General features: G+C 44.7%; 1 protein-coding gene across 1 annotated transcript in view; it reads right to left on the bottom strand.

The window, feature by feature from the left end:
* vwa8 (von Willebrand factor A domain containing 8) overlaps positions 1–24575 on the bottom strand; it is a 76680-nt gene that overhangs the window by 8773 nt on the left and 43332 nt on the right. The window contains exons 35-40 of the mRNA XM_036540908.1: positions 23452–23644; positions 22648–22729; positions 20799–21003; positions 8042–8150; positions 7504–7660; positions 3496–3604 (exon numbers count right to left, since the gene is read on the bottom strand). Coding sequence (XP_036396801.1) covers positions 3496–3604; positions 7504–7660; positions 8042–8150; positions 20799–21003; positions 22648–22729; positions 23452–23644 — 855 coding nt within the window. The remainder of the gene's footprint in view (positions 1–3495; positions 3605–7503; positions 7661–8041; positions 8151–20798; positions 21004–22647; positions 22730–23451; positions 23645–24575) is intronic.

The following is a 24575-nucleotide window of genomic DNA, read 5'->3' as shown; positions in this document are numbered from 1 at the left end:
GTTTCCAGTTCTGAAGGAGCGTGTGCAAACCTCAAGGAACTCAACAAGGCATAATTACTCCTCTCATCAACTTAACCACAAATGCTGCTCTGTGTGGACAGAGACATACACAGGAGACCCTCACCATTCAGGACCTGTTCTACAGATCTGCACATATGGGAAAATCTCCAGTATTCTGCTGTACTAGTAATAAAAATGTGTGCTCGAAGGGGATTTGTTGCTGACACAACCGACCACATTTTAAGTATAAAAACAACATAATAACACAAAAATATGAGTGACTAAATAAGTGATAATATATTTACATATGTAATAATGCATGTAATAAATGTATGTAAAAGTAAAAATAAACACAAGAGCGTAGATGGTGGTTCAGAGCTCTGTGGCACAGGACAAGGTAGTGGTGCCAGGAACAAATATGTAAAACCGATAATTGCAAATTACATTACATTAGGTTATTGTCATTTAGCAGACACTCTTTTCCAGGGTGACTTAAATAGGTTACAATTTGTATGTGCTATCCCTTTATACAGCTGGATATTTACTGAGGCAACTGTGGGCAAAGTACCTTGCCCAAGGGTCCAGTAGCAGTGCCCCAGTGAGGAATCAAGCCAGCAACCTTTCGGCTACGGGCCCTGCTCCTTACCACTATGATACAGTGCTGCAAATTAGTGATTGACAAGAGTCTCCTGCACTACAACACACCGTTGTGTCCTTAGAGATGCTCCTTTTCTGACAGGACTAAGCAGGAGAGACATGGTGGAAGAGGGAGACGCTGATTCATCATTAGTGGAAGCCCTTAGCCTCTCAGGCTTAGCCCTCACCACATCATTCACTCCTCACCTTGGTAATGTGGATTACTCACAGGAAAGGATTTCAGAGTTACTCCACTGTGGTGACGACTCAGACTACTCAAGGAAACACTCCAGGGCTAGTGGGTTGTGCACCGCACCGAGCATTTGAGAGACTAAAGCCTTTACTAAACGTAACCACAATGCCCTCTGCTCTTACTTATGAATGACAAATGTAAGTCAGTTTAACTGTTTGGCTTCTGTCAAAAGAGTATTAGCTTGGCAAAATAAGATAAGTCAGAACTGGAAAAAAAACTTTCTGCATTGATTCCTCAAAGTTTAGGACAGTGTGAATTGCACTCGACTGACTAGAGCCCTGCTATCCAGGGATACTGATACTTGATACTGACCAGGAATGCAGTACCTACGTTCACACCATAGCTGATATCTCCCTGATTTTTTCCGTAAATATCAGTCACACACGCTGTCTATGTGTTTCTAGCCAATATGAGACCTGAGTCAGTAGTATTCATCATCGTACCCTGAGAAAGGAACAGCAGAAAGACACTGGAGCAGCTCTCTGACCTACTTTCAAGGTGTGTTCCTGAAATGCCCACAGGGAAAAAGGTGGAGGACAGAGAGCTTTCCTTTTTGTCCGAGAAGTGGAACATCCATTGCAAAATTATTACAATCTCTATGGCCATTTTACCATGTCGCTTGATTTAAGGTGACAGGTAATGAGAAAGTAGCAATGTGCTCATACAAAACAAACCAAGTTTCTAAAGTAGATGGAGAGAGTAGATGTGTCACTCCTGGAAAAGTTGTATGTATGTTTAGTCAATGGGAAAGAGTGGCTGTTACACTAGAATACTGCTGAAACATGAAACGCAGCCATTAGTCACTCAGGGACTCTGGATCGTTCTCTGACAAAATAAAAACCAAGGAGAGTGTCTGGTTGAAACTACAAGGCCTTTACAAATGTGGTTTGCACACCTGACTTGGTGTCTGGTCGGTATGTCCAACTAAACATTTTGCATAATAGTACAATTGCATAACAAACATGCCTGCTAAATGGTAACTGTAATGTAACTGTAATTTTTCTCAGAATGGACCTAGAGGTTCCTTAACATGATGATACAACAGGAAAAAACATGATCTTTCTGTGGCTCTTACTGAGAGGTTACATTGTTGCAGATGAAGTACATGTTGAAGCAGGTACAGGAACAAGCTTATGGGCTTACCCCTGAAGACAAATAGGTGACAAAACCGTAAGCTATGGTTATTATTTGTTGATTACAGTTGCTGTTTGTTTAAGGTTAATATGCCAGTTGCTAAACTGCATGTGAATTATCTATGGCAATCATATGAGGATTACTGCCATGGCTTACTGGCTTATTGGCCCTTATGCATTACTTCACTTTCCCAGTGTAATTTCATACAATTATCTATGATCTTTTTATTTAAAGATGCATTCTATCATGCCATCATTATCATTGTCATCATTTATTAAAGCTGAATTAGTGTCTTGATCCCGACATTTAACAGCAAAGCTCTTTGTAAGTCTTCAAACAATGTTATTTTAAAATATGATAATAAAATAATAATAAAAAAACATAGCACTTGTTGAAACTGTGCAGTAGAGTTACATTGGATGGAGTGCTCTTCTGATACTGGCATCCTCTATGCAGTGTGTGAGGGTATGTACGAAAGTATAAGAAATACTGTCTGTTAAAGTGTGTGTTTGTGTGTGCTTCAGTATCACTCTTGTTTCAAACCTGCCACAATAAACACAGCAGGAACACGCAGACGACAAAGCCACACCGTGTTGCTCAAATATGTCATTTCACATTCTTGGTTTACAGCTTAAAGACAAACCTCCACGGAAAAAACACAGTTGTTGTTTGTGTTAATTATCTTGTGTCTTCTGTTTTCTTTTTGAAGTTTTGAACATGATGTCATGTCTTTTGGTAGAATACCTGAAGAGTGATTCAAGGCAGTAATAAACAGGCGAAGAGGTATTTGTCATTGTGTGTGTGTGTGTTTCAAACAACGTCAGTGAGAGAGAACCATACACACGCACACAGATGAACATGAATGCGTGCGCTTTGACTGCTCTGTATGGGTGGACCAGAGAGGTTTGCACTGAGGTACGATCTCAGGCTGGGTGTTGAAGCAAAGCGCCGTGGACGCAAATGAATCGGGCGAATCGCGCGCCACACCAGACCACACGCAGGAGGCCTTGTGCTTTCAGCTGGCGTGCACTCTCCCGACGCACCGGGGACCCGGTGAAACCCAACACCTTTGTTTTACGCAGTCAGTGGGCGCAGGAATACGCCGCCTTGCAGAGGGAAATCCCACTTTATGTGTTTTCATATAAACACGCTGCACTGTGACTGGATGCCCGCCCCCAGTTGCCTGAGGCTGTCTGTGCTTCAGGCCTGGCAGCAGACAGCCCCCAGGGCCTGCTGGTTTCTCACCGCCCATTAACTCCGTCTACGTTCCCTCACTCAAAAACAGGGTCCCAAGAGGTTTAAGCTGTGTTTAAGTTTATCCCACATCACGAAAGGCTTACCCGCATAGTGCAGCCTAGGGATCAAAGCAGAATGGCAACAGGCAAAATAAAATCCCTTCCTTAGTGTTCAGGCTGTGGTGGACACTTCATAGGAGAGATTAGACTTTAACATACTGAGGTAGAGAGGGTTACCTGTAGACTGTCCAGGATAATCCGCAGGGACTGGACCTGGCGTCGGACAGCCCCAGAGAAGCGGTCGTATGTGGCAGCATCGTACTCACTCATCTGGATCTGCTTCAGCCTGGTGATCAGAGCGGAGAGGAGCAGTGAAAAGGAGAGGGAGGTGCACCGTGCCTCCATCAGACCAGCTGATCAATCAGAACCATCTGTGCCCCTTGACAGACTCAACCCTACAGGCTCTCCTGAAATACTGTAACTGTAAGTCTACAACACCACGGAACCATTTCACTCTCCGTAATGCAGCAGATACATGAGTCACTGAGGTCGCTCGGCACCACAAAAGAAGCTTCAGATCCTCTGAGTCTGTGGTGACCTGGGGAGCGGCTGCCTGGTGTTTCAGGTGGTTCTAACCCCGCCCACAGGGACTGATCCATCCCTCATGCTGTCACACAGAGGCGACCCTATGTTTGCACACGAGAACCGGTGACGCCAGCCAGGCGATCAATCCAGAACTCACTCCTCTCTGTGTACACGAGTGTCTCCCAACCAAGTGAGACAGCGTGATAAATATCCACTCTCTCCCCCTGCTGGCGCCCAAACCTGACAAGTCACACCCCCCCAGGTGAGGGGCACAGCACTTAAACCTTGTGATCCCCCAGGGTAATCCCTCCTCTCCTAGGAGCAAGGCTCAAACGACATCTTTAATCCAGGTAAACATGGGCAGAACTTGGGACTCTGCATGACCTGAGGCACTGGGGCTCCCAAGACATTCTTTGTGAAACGTTTGAACCCATACACGTGAATCAGAGCATGCAGTCTGTAGAGAAAACACTGTTTCAGCTGTCTTACTAAGGCCCAGGTGGTGGTCTTTGTGTATCTGGGGCGTGACAGGTGAACACTGTCATGTCATACACTCTTTCAGAGCAGGAGAGGGCCCTCCCTGGAGTGAAAGTGGACAGATTTGTGTGGAGGTCAGAGATTGCGACCTGGTAGAGAGATATGCTCTTGGCTTCAAAAGATCTTGTCTGATAAGCGACCTGCAGACCTCATGGTAACCAGATACTGTGATACACTAGATGGTGACTGATAGCCTTGCCGCTCCCACCCCTCACACACACAGACACACCCACAAATACACATTCGCACATACTCGCACATGCACAAACTCAGGGATGCACACTCACATACATACGGATATATAGAGCTGCACTGAATAGACACTATCACACATACAGAATTACACACACTCACAAAGACTCACACGCAAAGATACACAGACTTACCACACCCACACACTCTCACACGCATGGATGTACCAGAGGACCGTAGGACTATAAGCTGCCTTCCCGGCCTCAACACCACACATTCTCCCTCTCACATTGCTGGCCAGCGGACTGGCCTCTGCTATTTTCTCTCAGATTCCAGCCTCCGTCCACAGACCAAAGCGCAGGGGCAAGAGGCCAGTGTGGCCTGGCAGGCGGAGGGAGGCGGCCCGCGACAGCCTGGCTGCAGCCCAGGATGGTGGACAGAGAGACAGGGAGACGGAGCATTGCTCCACATCAGCACTGAGGAGTAGGCGGGGTTCACATCCGCCCTACAACTGAAGGCAAAAGGCCTGCTCTGCAGTGCTGGTATCCTCCCAGCTGTGTCACAGTGCTCCAGAACACATGCAAGACGGAGAACAAATCCAACAAAATGGTGTCAGCCAAACGAATACACACAACTGGGTAATATTTGTAATAAAAGCACGCTCAATGTGTTTTCTTCTGCAGGAAAATGGTGCTAAAGGAAAATGTGTCGCAAATTACACAGGGATTTCTTCACATTTGCGTCACATGGTGGACTGAATATGTGCCTGTGCCTGTGAGAGTTCACACTGCGGTGTGGACACAACAACTGCAGATATTTACATGGAAAAAATAGTCTGAGCCAAGGAGGAAAGCAGATTAAGTCAGGACAATACCCATTTGAACCCTGTGGTCGCGTGCCTGGCTGAAGTAACAGCCTGTAGACACAGTGGCCCTTAACGAACCGGGGTAATCAGCCTGGGTGCGGAGTCACCTCCATAACAGCAGAGCCCTTAACACAGTTGAAAACATTAACTTTATCCTGTGTAGGACCCCAGTCATCATTAGCTGTTATGCCATTATCTTCTTTTCCTCTCTGAGGCAGCACAAAATGTGGTTACAGAGACTAGCAGGTGAGGAGCAGGCAGTGCTGACGCATTCTCTTGATGCAGATGTTATGCTACGCTTGTGGGAAATTCGAGAGATGCAGGTGTCTCGCTTATACATAAGGACGCCACGGTCCCACTTCCTGTCTTGTCCCGTATCAGAATGACTGATCTAACGAGGGGGGGGAGATCCCGCTGCGACAGTGACGAGGAACGTGACAATCAACATCCTGACAATCTGACATCAGTCACAGCAAACCGAGACAAACAGATGCAGCCCAGGCGACAGTAACCACCAACACAACAGAGATTAAAAGACAGAGGGAGGGAGCGAAAGAGAGAGTGAGAGAGGGAGGGATGGAGAGAGAGAAGAGAGGGAGAGAAACTAGAAGTTAGGGACAAGGTGAATGAGAGATGGGGATCCAGGAGAGGTGGAGAGAGAGGGTGAGAGAGAAAAAGGGAAAGAGAGAGAACAAGTGAGAAAGAATGAGGGGGGTAGAGAGAGAGAGAGAAAAGCACACAGTAGGAAATATATAAGCCACATCTGTGTGGAAGATCAGGAAGCAGAAATCAACCGCAGTCAGATACCGCCTCCCTTATATTTTTACATCTTTGCTTAATACAGATAAAGAGAGAGAAGTTATGAACTGTCCATAATGCTAAAATTACTGCACTGTTGCTACTTCTTTTAGGTGTCTGTCATTAAGGCTGTTTTACATAATGTATAAATTAATTATGAATAAGTTTATTTTAACAGGAAAGTTTGACATTTATCATAAGACAGCTTAGTACATTATTTTAATTTTTTCTCACTTTTTTCCTCTCGTTTGCATCACTTAGCATTGTTTCCTTGTCCTGAGCAATCCCTTGGAGATGTGAAAAATGCTTTGTGGCTGAACCACGTCAGAGAGTTGTCATTAGATAGTGGTTTTAATAGCTTGACTGCTCCTCCGGCACCTGCCCTGCTGCTCTGTAGCTGAATGGGGAAGCGGTTGGCCTGCAGCCGAGCGAGACGGCCAGCGCTGTGTGAACAAGGGGCCTCTCGCGCCGCGCACCGCAGGTGACAGCAGCGTGGCGCTGTGAATGCAGGCAGTGTTGGGGGGGGGATGCTCTGCCTGAGCAGTGCACAGGAAGCCGGAGGGAACGCGAGGAGAGAGGCCAGGAACAGGGGGGGGGGGTCAGAGAACAGTGGCGGCCTTCATGGCCGGAGAGAGGGGGGCGTGCTCCCGCACCCGTCCCACGCTTCCTGGGCTCACACTTCCAGCCCCGTGAATCCCAGCATTCATCGGGCCCGACCCCGCGCATACTTGGGATGGCAGTGAATGCAGCAGTGCCCGTGTCACACGTCTCTGGGTCTGTGTGGGCTTTAAGGAGCTGGAGGGTCACAGCAGCAATGACTGAAACTTCCAGGCATCTAGCTAGGAGGGTGTGTTAAATGTTTGTACGAGCTAACAAGAGAGGGCATCTTGTCAGCGGTTACCCTGCTCCATCAAACAACTGTTGTTGTACAAATATGATCAAGTAAAACTCAGCGTGCAACACAATAATCATTGGATACTAATGTCGCCTTACTGAATACGCCTTCAAAGGACAAATGGATCTGTGGATGTTTCTGTACCAGCACTGGGCATATACATTTAAGACGCCAAGGTTTCTCCAACATTCCAGACATGTATTGTGCTTGGTTACATCCAACCACGTACATGCGGTTTTTGTTATAATGCTTAGTGAGTTGCGTCAGTCATTTTCAAGAACAATTTTAAGCCCCATCTTAAATATAGAAGTGAGATGAACACATGTTCAGCCTCTTCAGAGAAACACTGTGAGGTTAGGGCCGCTGGTCATACCTGTCTTTGAAGGCCTTTTCCGCCATCTCCCGCGCGGCTCTCTTCACCTCCTCCGGCACTGCGTCCTTCTCAGCCTGGGACACCTGGTACACCCTGTGCCCCGCGTCCAGACGGTAGGGTCCACCCTTTCCGCCCAGCCCTGCCGTGTCTCTGCCCCCTACAGGACAACACGGTTAGAGCAAGCGAACAAAAATGACCATTCACACAAAAATAAATGAAAGTACCATGCATAAGTATAAGTGAATATGGATGAACAGAATGCTTATTGGTGACATGTTTGAAAAGATATTGAAATTAAAATCTAATCAAACTGCTTATATTTCCAGTTTATATATGTTCCCTTGTGCATGTTGGGATGTTCTTAAGCATACACTGATATTTTGTTTTCACTATGTATTTGGATCAACCCACAAATGCTCTCTTGGACAAAATCGATCCAAACCGCATGCCGCTGCTCCAGGACAGAAATCAGTTACACTGATTTAATTAAAGAGGCTTCTACCCTGACATTGACACAACGATTCAAAACTGTACCAACCTGTGCCCCCGGCCCACTGGTTTCCCCCTACATGAGGGGCGTTACTGAGGTCTATCTTGCCATGTTTTGGGGAGCTCACATCCAGACCACTATCCCTCTGAATGGTAATCTGAGAAAGAGTTAAAGCAGGCTCAACCACACCATCCAAAAAAGAGACACTATACAGGAGAAAAGCTTACATAATATGTTGCCTTCATGACATCATTTAGATGATTGTACCGCACAGTCAAAATGCTAAAACAAAGACGTCGTCCCAGGGGGCGTCACAGTGTCCAGAATTTTCTTTTTGGCCAGACACAAATTCAAATGCTCATCGTCTTCACTGAACCAATTTGGCCTCCCTCCCCAGTTCTAACAGCGCTAGTGGTTTAAAGAGAGCTGGGAAACATGCCGGGATGTGGTCTTCCTGGACCGCAGCTGAATGGGAGCACAGGGCTGGGGCGATACATCATCATTCGGAAACAAGCATAATGACCGTGCTTGTAAACACAGCTAATTAAGGGAGTAACTACTGTGAGTGCAAGGCTCTCCTTTCGTCCCATTTTTACTTTGCTAATTTGCTAAGATCTAAGGACTAATGCTTGTTTCATTGTTTCATTGCAACTTTATCTTCATTTAATAGTGTAGCATAGTCGTAAGAGGCAGGGCTTGTAACCACAAGGTTGCCGGTTCAATTCCCCACTGGAGCACCGTGGTTGTACCCTTGGACAAGGTACTCAACCTACAATAACCTCAGTAAATATCCAGCTGTGTAAATGGATAACATGTAAAAACTGTAACCTGTGTAAGTTGCTCTGGACAAGAGCATCTGCTAAATGACAATAATGTAATGTAACAAATTACATTACTGTTACATATATTTTGTTTTGTGCATTTAAAAATCCAGCTTTACCTGAGGGATTCTCACTAACTAGCTGTGAGGCAAAACATGCAGTCTGCAAAAACAGAATGAACTTGGGGCCTCCGCAGCTGAGCACACTGCCTGTCAGTCATGCTGTCAGCTTGCCGGTTCACATTACAGCCTTCAGGCAGGATTAAACCATCATCTCCACCCTAAAGCACTGAGCACTGCTCCAGCCAGAGCGCCGCGCTTACACAGCTTCTGAGAGAGCAACACTCGTCATTCCTGCACTCTCATTCATCAGGTCATAGGGTTCCACTCCTACGGGCTTTGAGGGTCAAGTGCTTCACCTCAGTGCAGCAGGGGGGATTAACATTTACATTTTTTTACAAGTGAGGTACAATACAACACAAAATGATGATGATCTCAAAGTTATCTGCTACATTCTGAATTAATATCATTGTATCCAAAATAAATTTCAATTTGAAAGAGCATGGCTTATTTGCAGTAGTCCTTTTTTTCATAATGTTAGGATATTCACTCTACGTTGCTTGTTTTGAGTTGAGTCATGCTGAGAACAGGGTCTCTGCCCTAGCATGCTCTACTCTGGAGACTTATGGTAGATACTGAGTCATCAGTGTCAGTTCTGACTTTGTGGTCTGATAACAGAGTCATCTGAAGGCTGCTTTTACTAGAAGCTTCACTTTCAGGTGTTTTGTCCCACCTTGCAATTCTTCTCCTGGTCAGTGTTCACCTACCAACACATACGCAGTATGCTTCCACAGACACACATATATATGCACACATATAGACACAAAAACTCACATCTGTATCTGTGGAAACACACCTACAAACACAAACACTCAATCATAAATACACACAGAATCATTATAACATTACCACTCTTCCTAATTGCTATGTTGGCTTTACATCAAATCCTTCAGAAGCTCCATAAACCACGATGCTGCCTACCCCTCTCCCGCTCAAAAACACCAAACAGCTGACAAAGCTCAATATATGAAACAGGAAATGAGCTTGAATCCATTGCTGGGGCTTGCTCCCGGGTCACAGAGCGCAGCAGCCACGGCTGAAAGCGCTCCTGATGCTACACACATGTCCGCCGCTGGAGGACACATGGGATTGGACACAGGCGGGGGATACGAGGCGGGTCAGAGTGCAGACCTGAACCTGGCAGGGGTGAGGAAGGGGAGGTGAGGCTGGTGCACACCACCCAAACACCTGCAGTCCATTTACTCTGCCAGCGCAGGTGAGCCAGGAGAGGTCAGAGTCACGCCTTATATCAGGAACGTAGAGACGGAGATCCCTGCTTCCTGCTGGCCCGGGGGACTTGAGCCTCCACTGATGGTTTCGCACTGGCCTGGGATTTCATCTGGTTTCCATCAGTCTTTCCTCAGCAGATGCTGCTACCAGCTTTATATGAGGTATGACCGCGGAGATGAGGACGGGTCCTAGTAACAAAGCTGATATCAGCCCTGTGTCAACCACATGTGTTTAGTAAAACAATTTATGCTGCGATTACGTCACATCACATCACCCACACACCCAACACATGTCCTGAAATGTTGCACATATGAAGTTGTCCTGTTGCTAGATGAACGTGTGCTAGACATTTTGCTTCCATTTCCCCTGCTTGACCCCTGACCTCACCTCATTGGTTCATGGCTTGCAAGGTTAAGCACAAAGCAAATGAGGGGAACAGAACTTCCCCAAACGGGCATCCACATCCATCCAGTATTAAGTGTCGATCCATAGCTACTAGACAATCTTAATCAATATTAATGTGTAAAGGAAAGAGGTTATTTGAAACCTCTGCCAGTAAACCCAACAAAGTCACATTTTAGAGTGATAACCATCAATAGTGACATAATACCAGATACCTTAAAAAGAATCATAGACACATCACAGGGCCCTCGCATTGTTTGTTCCAAAATGCATGCGTCTCTGTGACAACCCTACGTCATGAGTCTGAAGAGTCATTCTGATGGCACGGTATTTCCGTACTTCTGATTTGGTATAAATCTAGTCAGCATCCGATTTAGCAGGCAGATGATATTCAGCATTATGGCCACAGCCAGAAACCATTATACACACCATGGCTTGGCCTGGGGCTCTGACACAGTCTTCAGCAGTGAGACAGATGGACTCTGAGGGAGTGCTGGGGTTCCAGCTGCTTTTTTAGCCTGGGAAGGTGCTGTACAAGAGCTGACTATGTGGACACCAATGTCTCAAATTCAGACTTTCAACATCTCCCAGGCTATCAAGCTGATTAGTTAATCCACAGTGAGTAAACACAAAACAAAGTACTTTAATGTTCACTTTGTTCCTTCAGTGAAAATAGTTAACATACACCCATTTCACCCCTGTGGAAAAAGTAATAGCCCCTTTAAACCTAATATCTGGTTGGACCACCCTTAGCAACAATAACTGTAATGAACTGCTTCCATTAATTTGCACATCTCTGTGGAAGAATCTTGGCTCATTCTTCTTTGCAGAACTGCTTTAACTCTGACAGATTTGTAAGTCTTTGAGCATGATCTGCTCTTTTCAGGTCCTGCCACATCATCTTTATTGGATTCAAGTCAGGACTTTGACTAGGCCACTCCAAAACTTTAATTTTGCTTTTTTTTAGCTATTCAGATGTGGACTTGCTTCTGTGTTTTGGATCATTGTCCTGCTGCATCATCCAATTATGCTTTAGCTTCAGCTCATGTGCAGATGGTCAGATATTCTCCTGAAGAATTGTCTGGTACATAGCAGAATTCATGCTTCCTTCAATGACAGCAAGTTATCCAGGTCCCGTGGCAGCAAAACATCCCGATACCATCACACTGCCACCACCATGTTTCATGTAGGTATGATGTTCTTATCGTGGAATGCTACATTTGCTTTACGCCAGACATGAACCCTACAAAAAGTTCCACTTTTGACTCAGTTGTCCATAGAATATTATTCCAAAATTCTTGGGGAACATCTAGGTGCTTTTTAGCAAATGTGAGATGAGCTCTGATGTTTTTCTTGGTGAGAAGTTGTTTCCGTCTTGCTACGCCTCCATGAAGCCCATTGTTGCACAGTCTCTTTCTTATTGTTGAGTCATGAACACTGACCTTAGCTTCCTGGATGAGGTGCTACTGTGCCCTTGGAGAACTTTTGGCAAGTCGGCCACTCCTGGGATTATTCAACACTAGTCCAAGTCTTCTCCATTATCTCAATGACCTGCACTGTGGTTCGGTGGCTTTGTAAACTTTCCAAACTGAGATATCCCAACAACGTTTTTCTCAGCGGTTCTGGAATTTCCTTTAATTGCGTTATTGTGTGCCTGTAGAAGCTTTGTAGTGACTACTTCTCTCTGACAGCAAGGTTCAATATATATGCCATTTAAACTCAACAGGGCTGGTTGCAATCAAGCCTGGTTGTATTCAGAGACCTGAATCTAATTATCAACTAAAATTTTGTTGATTTTTTTTTTGTTTCAAAAAGGGGGAAATTACTTTTTCACAGAGTCAGTATGGGTAGTTGATGACTTTTTCTATTAAATGAAGGAAATAATGATTTAAAAACTATGTTTTGTGTTTTCTCAGGTTTCCCTTATCTGATTTTTATATTTTATTTGATGATATGAAACCATTCAGTGAGAGAAACATGTAATAAGGGAGGAAATCAGGAAAGGGGAAAATACTTTTTCACGCCACTGTATGATATAACGATTATATTATTGTTCATGATTAGATTTTATATCTATGATCCACACTTTAGGGTGGGTGAAGCCACCTGGGGACAGCAGCTTTTTCTTCATATTCTGCATTAGGAATCACTTAATACGGATAAGTACCCGCTTTCAGTTATACGTTTTCCACTATCTGTACAGAGGACACCTCTTTCATTAATGCACAGGGACATGTAGAGAGCTTGTGGTTCAAATGAGGACATCTGAGGTGCAGCGTCACTGGGAAGTCAAACAGTTGCTTTTCATTTCCCCAGTGGACCAGCCAGAGATCTGTTTATGCTGTGGCCATGAGGAGTGATGTATGCGTGACGTGGCATTGGATTAGCCAGGCGCTCCACTGTGGAAATCTTTAACAGATTTACTGCTCTCTCTCTCTCACAGTAGAATCATAACTCAACAATCTAGCAGCACTAAAATCACACTAAACAGAACTAATTCATCCCAATGAGAACACAACATGTCTCATATTGTGGATCTGTATGATTCTCTTCACCATGTGCCACTACTCACAATGTACCCAGCACAGTTCAAGAAAACCTGGAATGGATTTCAGAAAATTAACCTTCATAAAAAGCTGCCCTCAAGACTCAGCTCTGTCAGCCAATGCACAGTCTCAGGCACGCAGGGAAAGTGATCCAATAATCAGGCCCTCACCAAAATCACTGTTCCCCAAGCTGAGCACATGGCCAGCAGAGATCCTGCAACTTACAGGAACGGTAAAGATGTACGAACTTAGTGAGATAAGACATGAAAGTCCTGCTGGATCTCAGCACGTCAGAAGATCAGCCACAGAGACCCCTCTGCAGCTTCCAGTGGGTAAACACCACTCTCCCCCAACATTCCAGGCATGTTGGAGTCTCCTGCAATGGCAACAGACCAGCCCCAAACCCCCCCCCCCCCCAACCAGCACTTGGGAGGGCACCTTTGTTTTGCTCATGCGATCGTAACGCTTGTTAAAAACATGGTCAGAATAAATAGCCCTCCTTCCCCCCAGATGTCTGAAAGTATTGAGTGAACCCCCCCATCTGTCTGCTGGCTGTTAATGTTTAAACATCTGCACGATACCCACGCAGCCCCATGCTGCTCACTTATACTGTCTTTACTGTGCAGGCTGGCCATGTTGCAAATTCAGATATCCTGGGAAAACAAGGAGAGAGATGCATTTCAGTCTCTATCTAATTTAAAGCTTTTACCTCACTTAAACGTTCTTGCTTTGGCGCGATGTAACATTAAATATTGCAGTATCAACCTATTTCACTGTATTATAGCAGACAATACACTCAGTTGTAAGCCTTTAAACCACTCCCCTGGAACAGGACTTTTCAGACATGGAAACTAGGAGGAACGCCCATCAATTGTTGGGTCAAAACCACAGGTTACATAACCCAGTTCAGGAGTGCAGCTATAAGGGTACAGAACACTTCAAGGGTCTCTGGATTTCTTGGAGATAACCATTAACATTTTGGCACAACTGCTGAATGAGACCCCAGCTCCTGGGGGGTGACCAATATAAACACCGCAGAACAGCTTCAAATCCAGCCCCTGTGGCCTGTCTCCCTGTGTGGGATATATATAAGATTTTAATTTTAAAGGCACGCGGGTTCATCTCCAAACAAAGGAGGCATTTCACATCAGCTTGCTGGTTTACTTTTTCTGCTCCCCAGAGCCATAAAGTCTCACTTACTCTCATCACGGTGACATTTTGGCGTTATTAGCCCGTTTTACAGGCGCAGACAGACTTGACCGCACATGATGGAGCAGGGGGATGTAACGATACCTCCTACTTTCCTCTCCCCTGCTGCACTTCCACACAAACCGGTGAAGCGCATCTCCCCCCTCTCTGGGACCCTGACAGGGAATGAAACAGAAGGGGTGCCGGATTGGTCACGGCGGCCGCCAACCGCACGGTCAGTTCGAGCGTGACCGCGTGCACCGCCAACGCGGTCGGAAAGGTGGGAGGCCTGGGTGGAATCCGAGGAATGCATTCGCCGGGAGGCCTTGGCGATGACAAACCCCAGGCCAGTCAGGGTCACAGCATCAGGTGCCAGGCTGCGAGCTAGGTCTACCCGTAGCAGGAGGGAGGGGGTGTCTGTCTGAAACACATACATGCGCTTCAGCCCCACCCACTTTCTCCCAGCTGAGCCGCACACTACCCAACTGCCTCACAGAGATAACCACACACGGTGGATACAGCCACTGCTTTTACATCACACTACTTGAGAACATGATACCAGCGGCCGAGCTAGCTGCCCCACGGCCACCTGAAACAGTATGAAAGGAAACTTGTCAGCACAATAAGGAGAGAAAAATGCAGGACCAGCTTTCCTGCTGAATGTCAGTCCTTCACGCGGAGTTAATCCCTCCAGGAGTGCTGGAGGGTTCTTACAATGACAAGAACCAGCTTTCATATGAAATCAGCTGGCTTTTGCACTGATGAACCACAGCCATCAGTTTATTCGGCTGCATGCTGGTCTTGCGCACTAAATGAAACCTGTAATTAACATTTTACCCTTTACCTCATCTTGATTATTCATCCCTATTGAATCTAAGACACTGTCTTTATACAGCTCTCTTATGAAGCACCAGACCTCACCAAATAAAGTGCTCACTTTTTCCAGTGATTTTTCTGTTTGGTAAAAAAAAAATAATCTGGTAATTACAGTAGATAAAAGGTTTCTGGGAAATGGAGGCTGGTGTTTGATTCAGCTTAACAGTAACAGTAGCAGTGTGAAAAGGTTAGCGGTGTAAGTACAGCATGTATCTCTGGAATGGTCACATGACCAGGTCTCCCATTACACCTACTATGTGTCCCGTCTGTGCCTTGCCAGCCCCGGGGGTTGCATACTTGTCCCCCCCCTACACGGATAGATGGGAACCCGCTCCCCTAATCTCCTAGCCCCATCTGCAGACAGCAGACAGAATGTTCTGGAGGCTTCTGGAGTAGGCAGTCCCGCTTCTCCTCTCGCACAGCTCCCCCCCCCCCCCCCCCCCCGCCCCCGTCGTATTTATCTCGCCCCGCTCCGCCCGCATGATTAAGATCAGCTAATCCCCGCCGACCCCACAGACACCATCAGGGTGTCCTCTGCCGCATTCTGTCATCAGAGCTGGGGCCCTTATTTTCTCTACCTCTCTGTCATCATGAACACTGCATATGACAGAGCTTTCAGCCACCATGAGCATGCTGACTTCTGTGTGGTGCACTCATGGTATGCTGTCCCCAGATAGTGCATTGATATATGTGCAGCGTAGCTTAATTGCTCTGACTCTCTTGTGCTGTGCTTGCGTCTCCAGCGGAACCCATGAGTGATAGTGAGGCATGAGTCAGTACCGAGCCATCCACCGCAGTACCTGGTCACTTCCCCTCAGACGAACTGCTCAGATTTCACTCGCACCGACCTGAATCAGCGCTGTGGGACTCCCAGAGGGCAGGGAGAGATCCCCACAGCTAGATTAACACTCCATCAATCCAACAGAGAGAGAATGCATGTGGCAGTGGTTCCCAAACATAACATTAAGCCCTATCCAAAGGAGCCAACATTCTTATACCGCGACCACACATTATTGATGCAGATACCAAATTATCATCTAAAGGAACATCACACAGATATCACAAAGATATCTGAGCTGCACATATTTTAAAATATACAGTATCTAAGGAATAGCCACAGGCAGAAATACTACTGAAACAAAACTTTTTCTTAAACTAGTTTATTGAAACAAATAGGTATTAGTGATTGAGAATTTTTAAATGATAATCATTCAGTGCAATGTACCCCCACATTCAGGGTTTCCTAGTGCCTCTGAGTGTGGTGGTGGTGAGCTGTGTGCTGCCTGCCATTCAGGGCCTCTCTGCTGCGTCACTGAGAAGCTGGTCTCCCCTCCTCTCTCTGTATGCCAACTTGCTTTCCTCTGTTAGGCCTTTGCCAAAAAATCAGACCATTTAGGATTCCATCTAGACATTGTGACATGCCCTCCTTAAATAGTTCATTGCATCTCTCCAGGATTTCAGCCTCAATGATTTCTTTTGTCTGTCTGAGCTAAACAGTGTCTATCTTTGGTTTCTCCCCTTTTTGCAGGAAAAAAAGCCAGAACAGCATCGAATTGATCCATAAAAGCAGCATACATTCCACAGCAATATGCATAAGTGCTGTAACTAAAAGCGTAGCGGCTTTGGGGAATAAAATGTGAGGTGCTCATATCCCTATAAACATACGTTTTAGCTGCATAATTCACATAAACACAACAATTTCACTGAGACAGAGTGAATATATTCACATGGTTTCTTCTAATCAATCAAACTTTCCTTAACAAAGCACTCTTCAGTCTAAGGGCCTGTCACAGAGTCCTATTCAAAGTACAACACGGAGACAAGGTGCAAGTTATAACAGAACATAATATGCTTTGAAAAGAGAAATAACTGTACAATGACTGCAACTGAAAAGTTAAAACAAATCATGCAGCTCTAAAAAAGGAGATCCAAGACATACAGTATATTAATGCTGCATTACATTAAATACCGGCTCTACCGTGGTAAACACTGTTGTTTACGTCAGTGTGATCAGCCCCTAAGCCCTGGAACAAAGGCTGAAATTCCAAAGCTTTGACGTAAGTCATGGAAAAAAAGACACGCGTCCTGATAAACGGTTGTTAATTAAAGAGGAGAAGGACGGACTTGCATTGACAGCAGGGAGAGATAGATGGCAGCTCAGTAATGACCTCATAATAGTCTCATTCATAAGGTGGGCAGCAGACTGAACCAAGGTCTCCACCCACACAATGAGTCCTTGGTGTCTGTCTGGGGCTCTGAAGAGCAGGCCCCCGTCCAATTAGATCACTCGATTTGGCCTCACTATTCACTCCGATTGGCCTTCAAAGTTGACAGTGTTCCATTACACTCGCACTGACATAAGCTGTCAACATCGAACCACCAGCAACTGTTCAACAGGCAAGGTACAGGTATACAGGGATCCACAGCACAGACAAAAACTTCAGCATGTTGAACATTCAAGCGGTTGTTGCTTTTAGTCCTTTCTGTTTTTTTTGTGCAGTTGCATTTCAGTTTTATTCAATTATTTTCCCTCAGCATTACAACTTGGCTTCCTCCCTCTGCTAGTGACCTCTCAGGCTAGTCATTCCAAGTCACCACATCTCAGCTCTTCCGTGGGTATTTACAAGGGGAATCGGGGGCATTATTTATGAGCTCCTTAATTCTGAAAGGCACCAGACATGGAGGGAAACATAACTTGACTGCAGAGCTGAAATGGTTTTGCCATTGCTGCCTAAGGGTGAGACTGTGAGATGTTTTATGGCACGGGCCACGGGGATGTTCAGAGGAATGTGTCAGTGGGATTTGGCGGGGGGTGGAGTATGCCCCCTGTCTTGGTGCCGGAGGGGTAGGAGGGATCCCAGATGACCCCCCGGAGAGAGACTGTCCCTGCAGGAGGTTGGGGCTGGAATTCCACCATCGCTCTCCCCAGTTATTTATTTACCAGCCATCACAGAACACTAAGGAAACCCAGACCATTCCAAAGGAGAGACTGGGGCTAACAACTGAAGCCTGACAAACGCTTTCATCATAAATCACCGAGAAGCATGTTAATGCACCACAAATTTCAACAATATTAATCAAAGGTGGCCAAAAGAAGGAGGGCTGAAGCTCCTGCAACCACAGCACTATTTCCTTTAGACTTCTCTGCATATCCCAGGCCCAAGTCCAGTGAATGGGCCAAGAGTCAGCCAACTCTGTAAAGTCACATGATTACAACATTAGATGAAGTAAGACGACATTAAATCTGTAGATTTGAACCCAGAGCAAACCCCTTGCTCTGGTAGCTCTCTTTGACTGTTAAAATAATGCTGACCCTTACTCACTGCAGCAAGTGCACTCTTCCTCACACACCAGTTCCATACCTATGACCTCAGCAAACCAAATGGTCTCGGAGGAGGAAAGGCAGGTCGCACTTAAAATGACATTTAGGGCTTTAGAAATGACAAGGAGACTGCTCAACTGTGGCCATTAAGTCTTCAAAGGTCAACGCCCACTCTAAGCCAGGATATCCCGTTTCTGATCTGGGTGTGTGACAAAAATTCATCCCTGAAGGCAAAGCCATGGAGTGGTGGTTCACGACTCGCAGCACGACTCACAGGAGACACGTGTGTGTGTGTGTGTGTGTGTGTGTATGTGTATGTATGCAACCAGTGTAACTAGTGGGCCACAGCAGCTCCTTTCATTGGAACAAGGATCTCCAGCAGATGCTGGTTTACAACACATCACCCTGTGCTTACAGATTAAGATGATGGCAAGAATCCCGTCCACTAAACAACATAGGAAAGAGATCAACACAGCAGCATAGCTGTGTGTTTTTGATTCCTCCCACACAACGCATACAAACAAAGGCTTTGAAACAGGTTCTAACACCATGCATCCAAAGATACTGTTTAAAATTAAGGCGGAAAATACTTTCACATGCGTTGAAAGTACTATTCTGTTTGTCTGAACATGAAGTACCATACTGATGAACAATGTACAGAGTGACAGATCTCCTTGGCTGAACCAGGAAGTAACGCAGAATGCCCGATATTCTATATTGTTAGTCTTTGGTAGTTACAGGTGAAAGAACTTTAATCAACCTAGCAATTTCATTTGGAACTGTCCTTTGAGAACTCGGAGCTGGGTTGGGCCTCCCTGTGTTTAAAGGTGTGAGTATTGTGTAGAGTACTCGAAGTACATGATCAAACAGCACTTCTGCTCTGGAATCCATGTGCAGGGGAACTCTGTGACCCCTGAGGAGAGGCAGTGCACAGTCAGAGAATGAGGACATTGAGAGTGCCCTTACACACACTCACACAAGCACAAAAACAACATGTACACCAATGTACATTCACTCACACAAGTGCACACAGCACACACAAACACACACACACACACACACACACGCACACGCACACGCACACGCACACGCACACACAAGAAGACCTCATATACTCCTTGGTAATTTTCAATGGAACAATTTCCATTTCTTGTGACTTTAGATAAGTCAGAACCAAGGTCTTGGTCTAAGTCAGAACCAAGGTCTTGGTCTGTCTGTCTGCGCTAAGCTTTTATAACAATGCACAGACAAAACAATGCCATTATCTCTTAAGCACACAAAGCACACATTTCAGACGTACTATGGGTAAAATGGGTATATCTTTTCTTTTATTCCATGGTGGACACTGCGCTAACTATATATATTCTTAGTATCAGTTTTTACTCAGATATAAGAAAACATTGTATACAGTCTAATATTATCCAGTTCTCTTCCAATTAAAATATGACTGTTTGCCCAGTAAATTTATTGACTAAGCTGTTTGGAAACATATTGCAGTGTGTTGACATTTATGTCTTCAGTCATACTTTGACTATGTTTGGCACAAGGATACCACTATGTGGTGAAAATAAGTACTGCATGTTCATGCATATTGTGTTGTGAGGAAAATGCGTGAAAAGGTGTAATATCCCCACAAACCACACACCAAACCGGAAAAACAGAAAAAAAAAGAAATTTGGAAATGAATATGAACAAGAGATTTTTTGACTGCTGGTATAAAGTTCCTCAGATCAAAAACAGTTCACTTATAGTTGACAATTATGTAATGTCCATTTTAAACATATTCACACCCCTTGAATAAACCTTGGAATTTAACTATTTCAGGATTCAAAAAATCTCCATTATTCCAGTCAAAAATTCACACAATCAATAATAAACAAATAATAAATAAATTATTATTTCAAAATAAAGTGGTAAAAAGGAGGCAACATATAGGCACATTTGATTATATGAGAAATGCAGTGAGAAAATAAAACCTCCATATTTTTAGCTTCATGTTAAAGATATTTGACATATTACCACCTTCCATTCCACTACTTACTTAACTGAAGTAGTGCCTTAGAAAAGACTTGGGTTATCAAAGTTAGACAAAAAAATTGAACAATAACCAATTAAACATTTCTCAGTATGCCTATTTCTAAAAAGTAACCTTGATGTCTTCAATTAAAAAGTAAGTCCTGCCAAGGCAGTAAGGTGAAACCAAGTGTCAAGATTTACAGTAGAAGATTACTCTATCATTCTCACAAAGCCAAAGTCAGTGACATAATAGCACTGGATAATTAAATGGGGACTCAACCTTACCTGTACAGGTCGGCCATCCTCAGCACCAATCATATTCCTCCACTCCAACAGGGAGCGCTGTAGGCTGTCTAGTCCTGTCTCCCAGAGCCGAACATATCCACCCATGTCCACTGTCACCACCCCTCCACTGCCCATGGATGCCAGCAGAACATCTGTGTCAGACACCTTGGCGATCCATGAGGTATATGGAGAGACTGTTGTGGACCTGCAAAGAAGAGACACAGTCAGGGCACAGACACAACAGGAAGAGTAGGGGAACAGTCAGAAAACACAACAGGAAGAGTGGGGTATTAGTCAGGGTACAGCCACAACAGCAGCAGTAGGGGAATAGTCAGGGAATGGACACAACAGGAAGAGAAGGGGAATAGTTAGGGTACAAACACAACTGAAACATTGAGGGATGAGTCAAAATACAGCTGAAACTGTAAGAATGGGACATAAATCAGGGTACAGCCACAACTGACAGAAAGGTAAATCTAGTCCAATTAAACAGTGCCATTACTTACGAGGATACCTTAGTATCAATACATACAGTATATCTATAATGCCAAAACATTCTATTTACCAGGTTCAACTATAAGCCTGTTTAAAATACACAATATCTTATGAATGTTCAACAATCAGAAAAACTACTGAAACAAAAAATTTTTCTTAAACTAGTTTATTGAAATAAATCAGTAGTAGTAATTGTGAGTCATTAAATGATAACCACTTAGTTTAACTGGATTATGCATTTTACATTTCTGTTATGTTAAAGTAACAAACACATGAAAGCATACACTAACACAGGCAACAAAGCCCTATAGTTGAGTCCAGCAGCTATGCCCTATTACACTCCACCCATCTTAAATCATATACTTGTTCTCGGTTGATATTTTTGAAGCAATGAATGATTTTTTTTTTTGTGACAGTTTTTCCAAGTGAGTGGGACTTTGTGTCTTTGAAAATGACATGTGAAATGATCATAGGAAAAACTGCAATAGCTCATGTTGATCACTGAAGGGCAGCAGAGAGCCATCTCCCACACAGCACAGCCAGTACAATTTGATTTTAACCAGTGTTGGATCTGCAGCGGTCTGTGACTGTGGTTAATTAGTAAGACTAGTAAGAGGATTACATCATAAGTACTTCATTAAGAAGCAAACTATGAGTTCTAATAAATGACAGCCGCATCCTGCCAATCACAGATAATTCTTGTTTCAATAAAATCCTTTCATACTATTTATAAATTCATTTGTTCATAATATTACAGGATCTTAATCAATTAATGGTGCAACTCTCTTACATTGGCTATATGTGGCTAATCCTCTAGGTCTGATTTGATGGTATCTGATGGCATATGGAGACTGTGACTCCAAATGGAGGAGAAACCAGGGCTTTTTTTTCTGTTCACCTGCTTTAAAGGCACCCAGTGGTAGTGCTTTCACAGACAACCCTTATATGAAAACACTGCGTTCATTTTATGCTCATAATCAGTACACGTTTAAAACTTTTACATTCACTTGAACAATTTACTGAGCCTTTGAAAAGGAAACCCTTAGAGAAAGTTTAGTTGTGTGTAACACAACATATATCACGTAGACAGCCTACACAAGACTGGGTTACATGTGCTTGGTACTGTACACCCAACTAATCACTTTGCCTAGATTTATCTTCACAGGGCAGAACCCTAGGAACTCCTTAATGAAGGACCAAATGAAAGCCACATAAATAAAAAAAGGCACGAAAAGGCTACTTGGCCACTGCACTCTGACCATAAACATCACTGTCTAAGAGGTGAGTAATAGGAATATAAGCTCTGTAAAGTCTCTACATGCTGTAATGCTACCTGCAGTCATAATGTATTTACCTCGGAACAGGAATATATTTGACCTTCTTGGAGTTGAGGTCTGCCACCTCCAGGTAGGCTGCCGTCATTGGGGGCGTGACATCTGTGTGAAACCCACAGAGTGACAACAATGACACCACACACAGACACCAGACTGACTCTACACATTAATACAGCCACAGAACTGTTTTGGTTCAGAATTATTACATTGCATAAGGAATCAAATGTTCACAACTGCTGGTCATTACACTCTGCAGTTGTTTTGGACTGTTACTCAACCAGTTTAAATTCCTGTTACTTTTTTCTGAATCTGTCACACTCTCACTCTGATGGTATCCAAATAGCAGTAATGTAGGCTACTGTGCCTCCACTTCCTCCTATCTATTAGTAATAACCGTAATTCATTTGTCCAACTTCCTCTGCATTGCATTAGGTGATTTCCTAAAGACAATTTGATTGATTTAACGACTGATTGATTGGTGGATCTGTCAGGGCAATAGTAATGTCCCTGCGCATGACTTTTATTGGGGTCGGGTATAAATCACTGAGTGCAGCTGGACTGAGGCTGCTCTCTAAGTAATGTGAACTGAGATATCTCTAGTTCTGTGACTGAACTTAGATCTCTGTGACTGAGCCTGAACTGAGATCTCTCTGAGTGAGGCTGAACTAAGGTCCATTTGACTGAGACTAAACTGAGGTCACTCAGACTGAGACTGAGGTGAGGTCACTGACTGAGTCTGAGCTGAGGTCTCTAGGAGTAAAGAAGGACTGGGCTCTCTGAGCGCTGATGGACAAAGGTCCTTTCTGATTGGTGGAGTCTCTAACCTTTAGGATAGATATCAGCCAGGGGGACATCCCCTGGGGGCAGGGCTCGCACCACCTGATTGGCCCCCAGGAGGCTCACGCAGTTGGTCCTCTTGGCCGGTCCCGTCCGACGCGCCCCACCGAAAAACATGTCACCGCTCCTGCCTCCACTGAGAGGTGACTTCCTCTTGAAGCTATACACCTCATTGGGTGACTGTGAAGACAAGCAGGGCCAGGAGACCTTTCTAAAATGTTTTCCATCAGGCAGGAAATAATCATTACATTACATTACTGTCATTTATCAGATACTCTTATCCAGAACAGTTTACATAGTTTGCAGTTTTACATGTTATCCATTTAGGCAGCTGGATATTTACTGAGGCAGTTGCAGGTTAGGTACCTTGCCCAAGGGTATAGCAACAGTGCCCCAGTGGGGAATCAAACCAACAACCACTACTTACAACTTACTACAACTTACCACTATACTACACTGCTGTCCCCCCCCCCCCCCCCCCATCACTCCAATTCAAAGTGTGAGTGCGATAAAGAGAGTGCCCATCAGCAGAGCAGCGCTTGCCAGAGATCTGACCTCATCCAACCCCTGAGGTCTCCATCCTGCCCCTACCATCCAGATTAAGACCAGACTGGACTCCTACAGCTCCCTTCTCACCTTGACATGGTGAGAAACAGCCTTCATTTTCACTCTGCTCCACTTGGCTGAGCGAAAACTGCAGCCCCTGAGATCAGTCAACAGGGTGCGAAAGACAACAGCACATCCTCTAATATAGCTACCCACACCACAGACCATGGGAATCAATAGTTGCCCAAATAGTTCTGGAAAACCAAAAATAGCAGCAACCACAACTGTATTTGTGCTACACAAATGGAGATGAATTTGATGTACTACAACATTTATGTACTTAACCTACACTGGTAATTTGGTAATTTTAGTCAAACCTAAAAACATTTGATATCAATGTTCTCAGTGTTCACGCTGAACCTCCGGCGCATATCATGTGCTTTTGATCCCCTGGTGGCATTGGTGTAAACCAACAGAAACACCATAAACAGCCGATGGAGGGGCATACCTCCAGGGGTGGAGTGGGGTGCTTGCGCTTTTGGAATAAAAATTTCAGTTCAGTTTA

Source organism: Megalops cyprinoides, chromosome 11 (assembly GCF_013368585.1).
Source record: "Megalops cyprinoides isolate fMegCyp1 chromosome 11, fMegCyp1.pri, whole genome shotgun sequence".
NCBI classification, from domain to species: Eukaryota; Metazoa; Chordata; class Actinopteri; order Elopiformes; family Megalopidae; genus Megalops; species Megalops cyprinoides.
Note: the sequence above shows the minus strand (reverse complement) of the source record. Positions and strands in the feature narration are given on the sequence as shown.